General features: G+C 33.9%; 1 protein-coding gene across 3 annotated transcripts in view; it reads left to right on the top strand.

Annotated features, from left to right (window-relative positions):
* ROCK2 (Rho associated coiled-coil containing protein kinase 2) overlaps window positions 1–13,769 on the top strand; it is a 140,552-nt gene that overhangs the window by 57,682 nt on the left and 69,101 nt on the right. For all 3 annotated transcript variants that reach the window (XR_004302487.1, XM_032430147.1, XM_032430145.1), the window contains exons 2-3: window positions 3,213–3,294; window positions 4,309–4,409. Coding sequence is in view for 2 of the 3 variants with exons in the window: in XM_032430147.1 (XP_032286038.1) it covers window positions 3,213–3,294; window positions 4,309–4,409 (183 nt within the window). In the remaining variant the exon portion in view is untranslated. The remainder of the gene's footprint in view (window positions 1–3,212; window positions 3,295–4,308; window positions 4,410–13,769) is intronic.

The raw sequence follows: 13,769 nt of genomic DNA, 5'->3' as shown, positions 1-13,769 counted from the left end.
TTTAAAGAATGAAAAATAAAAATATGAAGTATAACTGAATGGTAAACATAGTATGTATAATTCCTCTGTAATTCACAATTAAAAAGCTCAAATTTCTTTGATTTTCCCCTTACTCAGATCCCTAAAAGGCCTCTTTATTGCTGTTTTATTTTTTGCAATCCTTCAGCTCTTTCAGCTCCTTATTTACTCTTCCAGGCTCTGGTCGGTGTTAATCTGGTCGTTGAGACTAGGGTGGTGAGTTAAGTATATTGGACCTTTAAGTTTTAGGTAGCATTTGCTATGTCATTTCCTAGTAGCCTGACGTTGGACAAGTCAAAGTCACTTAATCTCTGTAAGCCTTAGTTTATTTTTTAAATGAAGAATATTTTTTCATGCCCTCTTCAGAGTTACTTGGAGATGAAACCGTATATGCAGTAGTCTTTTAGAAATACTGTTACCTTCACAAACATATCCATTGAGTAAAGACTTCGTTTCTTACTATTTTTTTCACCCCCAACAAGTTATATGTAGGTACTTTTTCTTATTTTGATTATAAATTTAATGTATGCTTGTTGTAGAAAGTATGAAAAACATAGAAAACATATAAAAATAGAAATCTGAACAATGCATCATCTTATTTTTATGTTTTTAGGGGAAATTTAGTTTTGAGGCTGAGTTCCCTGAGGGGAAGGATAGTTAGTGTCGTTATTTATTGTTGGATTTTTCTGTTCTTTGTGTGCATTAGGCAAAAAAAATAATGCTTGTTGAGTGAATGGGAACTTTCTTAGTCTGGGTGTATTTCTTTTTTTTTTTTAATGATGTAAATTTTAGATGTACATCTTTATAATTTGACATCTGTATACACTCCAAAGTGATTACCGCCACAAGTCTAGTTACCATCCATCACCATAGAGTTGGCCCCCTTTACCAATTTTGCTCACCTCCCAAACCCCTTCCCTTCTGGTAACCACTAGTCTGCTCTCTGTATCTGTGAGTTTGTTTTTGTTCTGGTTTGTTTATTTGTTTATTTTTTTTTAGATGCCATATATAAGTGGAATCATAGGTTATTTGTCTTTGACTTATTTCACTTACCATAATATCCTCAAAGTCCATCCATGTCATTGCAAATGGCAAAATTTCATTCATTTTTATGGCTGAGTAGTATTCCATTGTATATACACTATCTTCTTTATCCATGCATCTATTGATGGACACTTAGGCTGTTTCCATATCTTGGCTGTTGCAAATAATGGTGCAGTTAGCTTAGGGGTGCATATATCTTTTCAAATAGGTATTTTCATATTCTTCAGATCAATACCCAGAAGTAGAATATCTGTCTCGCATTGTACATCTATTCTTAATTTTTTGAGGAATCTCCATATTGTTTTCTATTGTGGCTGCACCAGTTTACAATCCCATCAATAGTGTGTGAGAGGGTTCCTTTTTCTCCACATCCTCTCCGACATGTTATTTCTTGTCTTTGATAATAGCTATTCTAATAAGTATTAGGTGATGTCTCATTATGGTTTTGATTTGCATTTCCCTAGTTATTAGTGATGTTCAGCATCTTTTCATTGTACCTGTTGGCCATGTGTATGTCTTCTTTGGAGAAATGTTTCTTCAGATCCTCTGCCCATTTTTTAAATCAAGTTTTTGGTTTTTTTGTTGTTGAGATGTATGATTTCTTTATATATTTTGGATAATAACCCCTTATTAGATATGTGGTTTGCTGATCTCCCATTCAGTAGGTTTTCTTTGCTGTGTGGAAGCTTTTTGGTTTGATATAGTCCCATTTGTTTATTTTTGTTTTTCATTCCTTGCCTTTGGAGTCAGATACACAAAGATGTCACTAAGACCTATGTTAAGAAGCTTACCACCTGTGTTTTCTTCTAGGAATTTTATGGTTTCAGGTCTTACATTCAAGTCTTTAATCTATTTTGAGGTAATTTTTGTGTATGGTGTAAGATAGTGGTCTAGTTTCATTACTTTGCATGTAGCTACCTAGTTTTCCCGACACCACTTATTGAAGAGACTGTCCTTTCTCCATTATATGTTCTTCCTCCTTTGTCAGAGATTAATTGTCCATATATGTATTAGTTTATTTCTGGGCTTTCAATCTGTTCTGTTGCTCTGTGTGTCTGTTTTTGTAGCAACACCATACTGGTTTGATTACTGTAGCTTTGTAGTATAGTTTGAAATCTGGGAGCATGATATCTCCAGCTTTGTTCTTCTTTCTCAAGATTGCTTCGGCTCTTTGGTAACTTTTGTGGTTCCGTACGAATTTTACAATTATTTGTTACAGTTCTATGAAGTATGTCATTGGAATTTTGATGGATATTGCTTTGAATCTGCAGATTGCTTGGGTGGTATGGACATTTTAATATTAACTCTTCTAATCCATAAGTAGAGAATATCTTTCCATTTATTTGTTTCTTCTTCAGTTTCTTTCATGAGTGTCTTACAGTTTCCATTGTGCAGGTCTTTCACCTTGGTTAAATTTATTCCTAGGTATTTCATTCTTTTTGATGCAATTGTAAATGGGATTATTTTCTTAATTTCTTTATAGTCTTTATTTGTTAAAGTCAAAAGCTTGGTGAAATTTTATTGGACATTTGAAGAGAGAATGGAAGACATCTGGCTAGCAAAAATAATAGTGGATGCATATTTTCTTTTTAAGATTTTATTTTTAAGTAATTTCTACACCCAGTGTGGGGCTCAAACCCATAATCCTGAGATTGCGTCGCATATTCTACCGGCTGAGCCAGCCAGGCACCCCAGGGGATGCATATTTTAAAATGACATTTTTCTAGGGGCACATCAGTGGCTCAGTTGGTTAAGCATTCAACTCTTGATTTTGGCTCAGGTCATGATTTCAGGTTGTGAGATTGAGCCCGTCCTCGGGCTCTGCGCTGGCTGTGAAGCCTGCTTAAGATTCTCTGTCCCTCTTCCTCTGCCCCTCCCCACCTCTCCAAATAAATAAATAAAGACCTACATACATAAATGACATTTCTCTATTGCCTAAAATAACAAAGGAAAACATGATAGGATCATTCATATTTTCTGGCAGAAGTTAGCAAACAAGTTAGGGCTGTTAGATATGGAGCCACTGGGCAATTTCATATCAAAGTGGATTGATATTTAGCAAGAACAGCATATAATAAAATTTAAAGACTTTTTGAATACTTGGAAATTATAACAACTTTCTTCTTCCTTTTTTATTTTTTGTTAAACAGGATGGCTTAAATTCCTTGGTCCTTGATTTGGATTTTCCTGCTTTGAGAAAAAACAAGAATATAGATAATTTTTTAAATAGATGTGAGTAAACTTTATATTTGATCCTATCACTATACTTTTGATGAGATTTATATAACAGTCTATACATTATTAAACTTAAGTATTTTTTAGCTTGCTATTTGAATACTAGCATTCTTTATTTTCAAAGCAAAACCGCAGAACTAGTTGTAGTTTGTAAAGTAGGTAGAGTTCAAGATTTTGTATAAATTATTAAGACTGATAATTTCAGGATAGGTTATTTATGGCCGCTCAAAGAGAACTTTTAAATTAATATTAACAATATTAAGACTTAGGTTTACATTACCCAGGAGACTTAATGAGCTTTATGTTTATATAAATGTAGACATTTCAATCTAGCTAAGGAAAGATAATGTGATAACAATTATTGTCATATATGCAGTAACTTAATATTTGCCAGTATTGATGTTACAGTGAAGGTGTAAATGAGGTTGAATTCTAAGGATAAATTCTCAGAATAATTCAATATATAGTTTATATCAACACAGTAAGCTTTTTAAGTTGGAATTTCAGAGACTGGGCTATTTTCATAACTAAACAATCTTGTCTATAGTTACCATACCTATAATATGTGATTACTACTTTTCAAAGAAGTAGGCTACTAAAATTTATTACTAAGATTAGCCTTGCAAGTAATGTCATAGCAGCTCTCTGTCATGATTTAGAATGCACTCTAGGACTGCGTGGGTCATCACTGTTTTAGCTGTCATCTTCTCAAGCAACAGAGTCAGAAATGGAATAGCTTAACTGCTGCTTTTTGGTAGTCAGTATTGTTTGTTTTATGTGTTAATAAACCATAGAGTTTTGGTTCTTTGATGTAAAGTTAGTATGTGTCTTGGATTTTTAAATAGTAACCTTTGAAAACTGACAGATTTAGCTAAAAACTAAATCTAGTTTCTTGAAATAAAAATCTGTTTACAAATATAGTGATTTTTAAAAAATTTTTTATTGTTAATCACCATCAAATATAGTGATTATTTAAAAGTATTGCTTATAAATATGATCTTTTTATTGCAGATGAGAAAATTGTGAAAAAAATCAGAGGTCTACAGATGAAGGCAGAAGACTATGATGTTGTTAAAGTTATTGGAAGAGGAGCTTTTGGTGAAGTGCAGCTGGTAAGAAAGTGTTGTTTTATTGTTATTTTATTTTTGAAGACAGGGTTTTGTGAAATATTATCAGTAGCCTCTGAGTAGATCTTATTTTTATGCCCAGCCATGCCAGAGTTAGTTTTGTGAGCTTGGTCAAGTCATTCCATCTCAGAGAACCTGAGTGTCTTCATCTATAAAAGGAGGTACTTGTAAACGATAAACACCAGGTCTCTTCCAGTGCTGAAACACTGAGATTTAGGATATATTAGGCCAACTTGATTTCACACATGACCTATGTAGCAGCTAATATTCCAAGAACTATTGTGTTTTTATTTAATGTGTTAAGATTAATAACATTTTTGTTTAACTGAGATTTATTTAGATATATTAGTAACCCAACAAAGACATTTTAATATGAAATTTATCTTTGCAGACAAAAGTGGTACCAACTGGAAATATTATAAATGTTTGTAATAAATATTTCATATATATATTAATTAGGAACTGTAATAATATTCCTGTTTTCATCACTTGAGTATGAAACTCTGCTGTTTTGTGCTTACAGATTATTGTCTTTGTTCAAATTATGGGGTCACTCAACAGCGTTTTTCACTCAACACTGTTCTACTTTTTTTGATGGAGCTTGAGAAAAGCACTGCTCACTGTGTATCAGCATAGCTTCTTTGGGAACAAGTCATGACAGACTAACTTTTGTCTTTGTCATCTCTTTCATTTCTTCTTTCTTTGATAGGTCTATTGAACTTGTAGATCAGGGTGGTGTAATAGGTGTGATATACATCTATTAGATATTTCAGAAAGTCTGATATACTTGAAGAGGATATGGAAAAATGTCAGTGAATAAGGATATCAGTCGGCAGCTTTGTGTAGCCAGTGAGGTTTATCCGAGGCATGATTATTGCTAATTCTAACTAATAGATGTATTCTAAGGAGGCTGATGAAGGCGTAAGTGGTACCTTGGACAGAGATCCCCAGGGACAGGTTTGTTCTCCTATTCATGGTTTTATTAATGAGGCATTTATTGTATGGAGGCAATGGTGACATGTTGAGTAATCTTAAAAATGAGTTAAAACTGAAGTATGAGGATGTTTTCAAATGATAAGCCAAAATCCAGAAATAATCAGTTGGGAAGGTCATTGGCCAGATAGAAGAAGTGAAATTTAACCAGAGGAAAAACCTGTACTTAGAGGTGAAGAACTCAAGAGGTAGATTCCTTAACAGTAATTATGAATTAAAGAACAAATTTCCTTGAATGTAAACCAAGCAAGAGTCATTGGTGATGTGGCTGCCCAAAACAGTAAAGAAAGTTTGGATTGCTTTGATATAGGCTTTCTCTATTTTGAGATGATTGGGCCATACTGCATCATTTATTCATTCTAGATGCTCTCTTGCCCTGTTTTAAAGGGCACATTAATAGAGAGTACTCGAGGGATGAAATGCTCAGGGACTTGAAACAATGCCCTCTGAGGTGTGGTGGAAGGAGTTGAGAAGTTAACATGGAGTAGATTTGAGGAGTGGGCTGCCTTTGAAAGTAATGCGATTTTTGCTTTGTTTTGAGTCAGTGAAAGTGGTGAAGCCTTGGCTAGTAGAATGCCCATGGGACGAGGGTCAGAGATCAGATTTTGTGACAGTTGAGTTATGGAAGGTCCTGTAAGATAGGGAAAATATAAAGTAGTTGAATCCTACTTCTGCCATGGTCTAACTCAAAGATCATGATGAGTATAGACAAGTTTCTCAATCTTCCTGAGTTCCAAACTATAGAATACAGATGATAATACCTATGTAATGGGGTTCTTGTAGGGGATCAAGTGAATTAAAAATAAATAAGCCTAGTTATAGTGTTCCTTAAGTGTTAGCCAGTGTTACTATTGCCTATTTGATACATAGATTCATACTACAAGTATGTAAAATAAATACATTGTTTCTTCATACTCAGGATTTAGTGTAGATAAAGAGGAGAGACTAGAATTTGGAGTTTGTTTTTTGAAGGAAATATGACAGATCCTGACTTGTCTTGTTTTTATGGCAATGTAGTCATTGTTCTGCGTTAGGTAAATTTGATCATTCAATTTCAGTACATTCAAGAAAGGAAAAGAAAAGGCTTTTATTTTTGTTGTTAATTTTCCATTCCAGATTTTATTTTGTCCACAAAACATGCAGAAACAAAGTCACATGTTTTTAAAAATGAAAAATATTTTAACATTCCATTAATCTGATGACCTGACCCAAGAACTTGGAGCATGTTTGTTTTGGCTTTAGCTCTTGGTTCTGTTACCTTTGGCGTGGACTTTCTAAAAGAGGGATGAGATTGAAAAGGAAAAGTCCAAGTGCTTCTTTCATAGTCTTTTAAAGTTGCTTTGTATGTTGTAGATAAATTGGTTTGACAGATCTGTAGGCAGTGTTCCACATTTGGCACATCTTTATGATTATGTTTTTCTAGTCATCTGAAGAAAGTTTTACAATAGTAGGTGCAAATTTGTCTTTCCTTGTGAAATACTTTTTAGGCAAGTTAAAAATACCACAAAGGGCCCACCAGTCAGTTTCTAAAAGAAAATTCTTGTTGTAAAAGTAACTTTGGTGTGTCACAGCAGCTATACCAAAGTATTTAAGAGCTAGAATCAGACTACTTATGGTTGAATTCTAACTCTGACTAGCTGTCAGTGCAGACAAGTTACTTAATCACTCTGTGCCTCAATTTCTTATCTGTTAAATGAAGATAACAATGACACTTTTACCCCATAGGGTTACTGGGAGATTAAATGTAATTAAATTTGGAACAGTTCTTGGAATATAGTAAGTGCTTAGTAAATGTTAGCAGTTCATTGTCACACAGAAAATGGTTCATTTATCCATCCATCAATGAATAATCAGGATCTGTTACATTTCAGGAGCTGTGCTAGCCTCTTAAAGATACAATAGCATAGCTTCAATCTTTCTGGAAGTGGTAGTTTTGTGGAGGAGAAAAGAATTTTACTTTAAACAAGTAAAGTATTTTCAAATTATGATAAATACTTGAAGGAAAAGATCTGGATGTTATGAGAGAGAAAAATGGAGGGTTGTGCTTAATTCAGGTGTGGGTGTTAGGAAAGGCCTCACTATGAGAAAATGACAATGGAGATACGATGTAAAGGAGGTAGTCACATGAGAAAGAGGGAGTGGGGGGGAGAGTCAAAAAACAGAGGGAATAGCATGTGAAAATGTCAAGAGTCAGGAAAGTGCCAAGTCATTTAGTTTATTTGGGCATAGATTTCCTCACCTGAAAAAGGCATTTTCTGATAGATTGAAAAGTTTTATAATTCGAGGAGGGCAAAATTTGTTTAGTTTATTGTCTTTTTTTTCCTATCTATAGAGGTGATGTACATTTATGTTTTTATATCATAAAAAGTCTAGGACATGGTTGATTTTATCTGTTATCACTATTGTTTTTGGATTCTACTCTTTTTGGATTGTTTTTCACATCTCATTTTTATGGACAATAATATTATTCAGTATAGTATATTGATTAAGAGCAGTACTTTGGAAGAATAGTCAAAGTCAACTACTTTTGTTTCCATTCTACAGTATATAGATTTCCTGTCATCAAAGCTTTAACTTCCTTATCTTGGAGTAGCACTAATAATAGAACCTAACAAGATTTTTTGTGAGGATTAAGTTAGGCTATGCATGTGTGGTACTTACCGGGATCTGGCACATTGTAGGTATTAAGTAAATATTATCTGTTGTCACTTTTGTCAGTTTCTATGCATTTATGAATTTAAATGTTTTAATTTTAAATAAATAATCAGAAGTCTTGCTCTAACTTTTATATGTATTTATATGTGTTGGTTCGCTAGAGCCACCATAACAAAATACCACTAATTGTGGCTTAACCAACAGAAATTTATTTTCTCATAGTTCTGGAGGCTACAAGTTCAACATCAAGGTGTCGGCAGGTTTGGTTTCTCCTGAGGCCTCTCTCCTTGGCTTGTGGATGGCCACCTTCTGTTGTGTCCTGACATGGTCTTTCCTCTGTGCTTGCATGTGCCTGATGTGTCACTCTGTATGTCCTAATTGCCTGTTCTTAGAAGGACACCAGTCACTTAATAGCCTCATGTTAACTTAATCACCTCTTTGATGTCCCTGTCTCCAAATACAGTCACATTCTGAGGTACTGGAGGTCAGGGTTTTAAAATATAACAGGGTTGGGGGTGGCACATAGCACACAGTTCATCCTGTTATAGTGTGTATGTATGTTGGGATGAACTATTCAGTGAGATTACTTTTTTGAACAGATATGCATGCTTACTTTGTTTATGGTTATTCACTTACCTTGCACATAATCTTTTCTTTGAAAAAGAAACTTACAAATTCTAGCCTTGCAAATGTGTTCTTAAGATAGATATTTAATCTTAATCTCTCTTAATAGAATTATACATTGTTCTTCAATATTCCTTTGGTTAATTGATTAGGAAATGTTAATGTAATGTCTGGTACCATTATAAGCATTGACAATACATTGTATAGGTAAACTACTCAGACAAGGTACCTGCATTCATGGAGGTTTTATTTTGAGCTAGCTGCTATTTAGGTTTCAAAAAGAAATTGTGGTCTAGGTTCTAAAAATAGAGTTCTAAGTTAACTTTCTTAAACGTAGTGCATATTTGTTAGAAATTACCTAATTATGATTCTTTATTTGGGGGAGATGTATAAAAACAAGACTTCATGGTTAATAGTGGAAATATTTTTAGCATTTTTGTTTTTGAAGTTTTATCTTCTTATTTTAGAGTTTGGGGACATTATCTTTTGTTGGTTTCGTGATGTTGCTTACTCATTTTTCTTAAGAAGAGCGTTCATTAGGGGCACCTCGGTAGCTCAGTCAGTTAGTTGTCCTACTCTTAATCTCAGCTCAGGTCTTGATGTCAGGGTCAGGAGTTCAAGCCCTGCATTGTTTCATGCTGGGCGTGGAGCCTACTTAAAGAAAAAAAAAGAAAAGAAAAGAAAAGAAAAGTGCTCATTACATTTTTCCTGGTGGTTGTTTTATGTAAAACTACACAAATTAATATATGAATGCATTCTCACTCTCAAAGGTCTAAGTTGCTTAGAATTGGGTAGAATAAAATGTGAAAATCTCCTTTTATCATGTCTTTATTTAATTTTCAAACATAAAGGTTACTAGCCTTTTGATATCCTTTTAGTGATTTGATAATTGGAAACATTTGGGAACTGTTAACAAAACTAAGGCCAAATTATTTTCAGTGGATATTTATATTTTATTGTAATTATTTTCTTTTTAGGAAAGTTAAAATCTTTCTCTATTGAGTTATAAAAATTGCATCAATGCCAGTTATTCTCCCTTAAAAATAAAAATTCTTTTATTTATACAACAGGTAGGTTCATAGTAGAATAAGAAAGTAAGCCATCATTATACTTTTTTAAAAAATCCCTGATTGTCCCACTACTTTTATTACTTTGATGTATAGCTTTCTGACTTCCATTTCTTCTAAAGATATGCATAACGTATGGGTTGTCTTCTTTGTATTAAGGGATCATATTATATATATGTGGTTTTGTAATTTATGGGTTTTTTATGTAACATTAAATAATAACACACACTTTTATAGCAGTTACAACATTACAGGCAGGCTTTTAAGCAACTTCTATATAGTAACTAGTCTTCATAGCACTCCTTTAGATGTTATTACTATCATGCCCATTTGACAGATGGGGAAGTTCAGATAGATAGGATGAACAACCTGCCAAAGTTCACATAACTACCAAGTAGTTGAACGGAGACTTGAACATAGGTAGAGGACTCCATAGTCAATTTTCTTTGTTGTATGGTCATAATCATTTTTCTGTGCCAATAAATACAGACTTTATAAGTTACCTTATTGGCTTCATGGGGTTTCACTCTCCTCTTACTCAGCCTCTTGCCTAGTATTCAGTTGTTCTCCTTTCTTGAAATACCACTCTTTCCTATTTACTGGCTCTTCTTTCTTCGTTTCCTTAGTGGTTCATTCTCCACCTGACTTCTACTAAATATCATAGTTCCAAAGGCTCAGCTCTTTGATCTGCATTCTCTCCTAAGGTGCACTCTACTATTCCTGTGACTTTAAATATAATCTATATGATGTCAAGGCTCAGATTCATAGCTGCTGCTCAGAATTTTCTAGTTTGCTCTCTAAACTCATATCCATGATGGCTTATTTGACATCTCCATTAAGATGTGTCACATCTAAAACATGTGACATTAGAATGCTTGATTCCCTCTCTAACTTATCCACAAATGTGTAACACATCTTAATAAATGGCTCCACTATCAACCTTGTTGCTCAAGCCAAAAAATTAGAAATCATTATTGATTTCTCTTTTGTTCATTTCTTAAATTTAATTTTTCAGTAAGTCCTGCTCATGACAGTTCTCTAGTCTTTTTTTTTTTTTTTTTTTTTTTTGTTCACTGTCACTACTGTCATCCAAGATACCTTTTCCTCCCGGTCAGATATTGAGCATCTCCTTTATATTTTACTTTGCTTTCCACTTCTGCTAACAGTGTTTCACCATTGGACTGTTGATTTTGGTTTGGCAGGTGCTGATGGAGAAATTATCAGGATTATGCTTATTAAATCTGTAATTTATGCTATCCAGGCTCAGGTGGACCCACATTACTGTTTCACTGACTGTTTTCCCCATACTTCATATTCTTGTATTTTCATGTATCAATTCTGTCCCATTTTGGGTGTGGGTATATAATAGAATCAATTAGGGACTTTTCTAACATGTTTTCTGTTTTCCTTATTTCCCCATCTGTCTATATCTCAATATATAAAGGATGGGAAGTACAGATCTATCTGCCTAATATAAACTGCTGCCAATTTGAACTTTTTAAAATATATTCATTGTATCTCTCGTTTGCAATTCATGGCTCCCTTAACTACTAAATGAAGCATGAGGTCTTCATCCTGGCCTTCTAGGCCCTTTTTAAAAGATGTCACCAATTTTATCTTTTAACCCTTATTTTCCTTTATGCTATTCATTCTGGGCAGGCTACTCATTCTGAGAATGCTCTTTGTTTTCTTGACTGTTTCTTCAATCATGTTTCACTTTCTCTCTGTGTTCATTTTAAAGGAAAACTTTTTCTTATTATTCTCCTTTCTACCCTTTATCTGAGAGTGATCTTTCCACTGCATGTTTTAATTTAATACTTTTATGTAACTTACCATATTATTTCTTATACTGTAGTTTATGTGTATATTTCTTTGAATCCTTTTATATTGTAAATTTTTTGAGAGTAGGAACCATGTCTTTAGAATACTTTTGGCATTCCCATCAGGGGTCATAGCTGCTTATCTGAAAATAGTTTGCCAAATCTGGGGAGATTATCTTTAGTTAAGTACACAGTTTAGGAGGAATATCTGTAGAGCTGCAAGGAGAAGGGGGAGCCCTCACTATGTAGGGGTTTGTCAGCGCTGGCTGTAGACACTGGTAAGTGATGTGTGTGTGCAGCCAGAGCATATCCGTGATTGGATTTTTCTTGTCTTTTTATATCCTGTACAACACAGAATCTGAAACATAGAAAGTTTTTATTGAAGTGAATTGATTGTGATTCCTCATAATCCCTGGGCTCAGATGTTTCCTGGGATCGAATGTGCAAAAAAGATACAGGCTCTGTGACGGACTCAAGTTAGATATGAGATGAGGATCTTGTTCGTTTTTTTCCTTTCCTACTGGCTTGCTTTTAATTTAATTGGTTTAAACTAAGCTTTTAAAGTAGAATCAACCAGAAGGAAAGAGTATAGGGGAAATGATTTTCTAACACTTGTCATGTCAACTCAAATTTTTAATTCCTTTTTTGGAGTAAAACAGGCTCTTCACTGGTTACAGAGTTATTTCTGAGTTGCAAGAATTATCTCCTTCCCTCCATGCTTTTGTAATTCCTGTATTTCCTCATCTAGTCTTGGCTGCCACAACCAGACATTTTTAGTGAAAACCTTAGCAGCATACACTAACTGCTTCAGTCTGTCAAACTGGATCTTATAAAAATAATCTATTGTAATTTTTGATACTAAAAGACAAATTTGAAAATCTCAAATGGGGCATTTTGGTTAGAATAATTTTTGAAAATTTTTTGTCCATAAATGTTCTATGAGATCTAGGTCCGTTTTAGGATTTTCCAAGCATGTCTTTTCTCTAGCTACACTTAGGGAAGTTTCATCTGCTTAAAAAATTTTTTTTAAGAAGTACATATTTGCTATAGAAAATAAAAGTAAGCAAATATAAGAACATAGAAATCACCCAGAATTCTGTCATTTCAGATAAAGCCACTGTTAACCCTTAGACCCTTTTTTTGTGTTATATATATATGCTGGGGGTAGAATATCATTTAGAGAATAGGAGCAGCTTTTTTTGTCTGTCACATACTCAGTGTAGTGACATAAGGGAAACACATATAAAGGTTCATGATAGAATGAACTAAGTTCCATTTGTCTATGGTGGTGTTAGCTAACATTTTCATCGAGTATATTCTATGTGCGAAGTATTTATAGTCATAGTCTCATTTTATCTTTGCAACAGTTCTGTGAGATTCTTACATAGATGACGTCCTGAAACTTAGAAGGGTTAAGTAAGTTGGCCCCATAGTTCATGAACGGCTAAGATTTTTGCAAAGGTTTATTGACATCTAAATCCATGCTTTTAAGCAGTACTCTGTACAGTATGGTAATGAATAGCTCCTATATCTGACTGTTTATCCATCCATATTGAATAGAGGAGGAACAAAGGGGAGTGTACAGAGATGCTGAGGGAGATTATAATAGAATCATTCAGAAAGATACATCCTCAGAAGGAAGATCAATGGAAACCAGCTTTTCTAAAGTAACAGCGCTTTATTGTAGTACTTTGTAATACTAGTGCTAATGAATTTTAAAAGTATGAGGTAGATGTTTGGCATGAATACAACTATTGCCTCTTAATGTTTGTCCTATAGATCAAGTCAAAGGCTACAAGCTGGTAGTTCCTGACTCTTGTGTTATGAGCCAGTTAAGTGTCCTATCCCAATAGTTTAAATGAAATTCAGGCCTCATTAAATAGAGCATTTAGGCAAGTCTTTATTTATTAAAAATTTTATAGCTCTCATATAGACATAGCCATAATTTTGTTGAATTTGTTGAATTGGACATTCAGCATTTTGCCAACCACAAGGCAGCCCCACAAATGAAAATTTATACTCTGCCTAAAGGAGCTTATGAAGCAGACATGTATACAACTAATTATAATATTAGATTGTTGTAAGTGCTGTGGAAGTGCAGAGAGAGAAGTAATGTTGCATAAAGAATCAGCAAAAGTAAAGTGAATAAGCATGTTTCTCATGTTCAGAGAATTATACTGTATGAC

Source organism: Phoca vitulina, unplaced genomic scaffold, assembly GCF_004348235.1.
Source record: "Phoca vitulina isolate PV1807 unplaced genomic scaffold, GSC_HSeal_1.0 scaffold42, whole genome shotgun sequence".
Taxonomy (NCBI): domain Eukaryota; kingdom Metazoa; phylum Chordata; class Mammalia; order Carnivora; family Phocidae; genus Phoca; species Phoca vitulina.
Note: the sequence above shows the minus strand (reverse complement) of the source record. Positions and strands in the feature narration are given on the sequence as shown.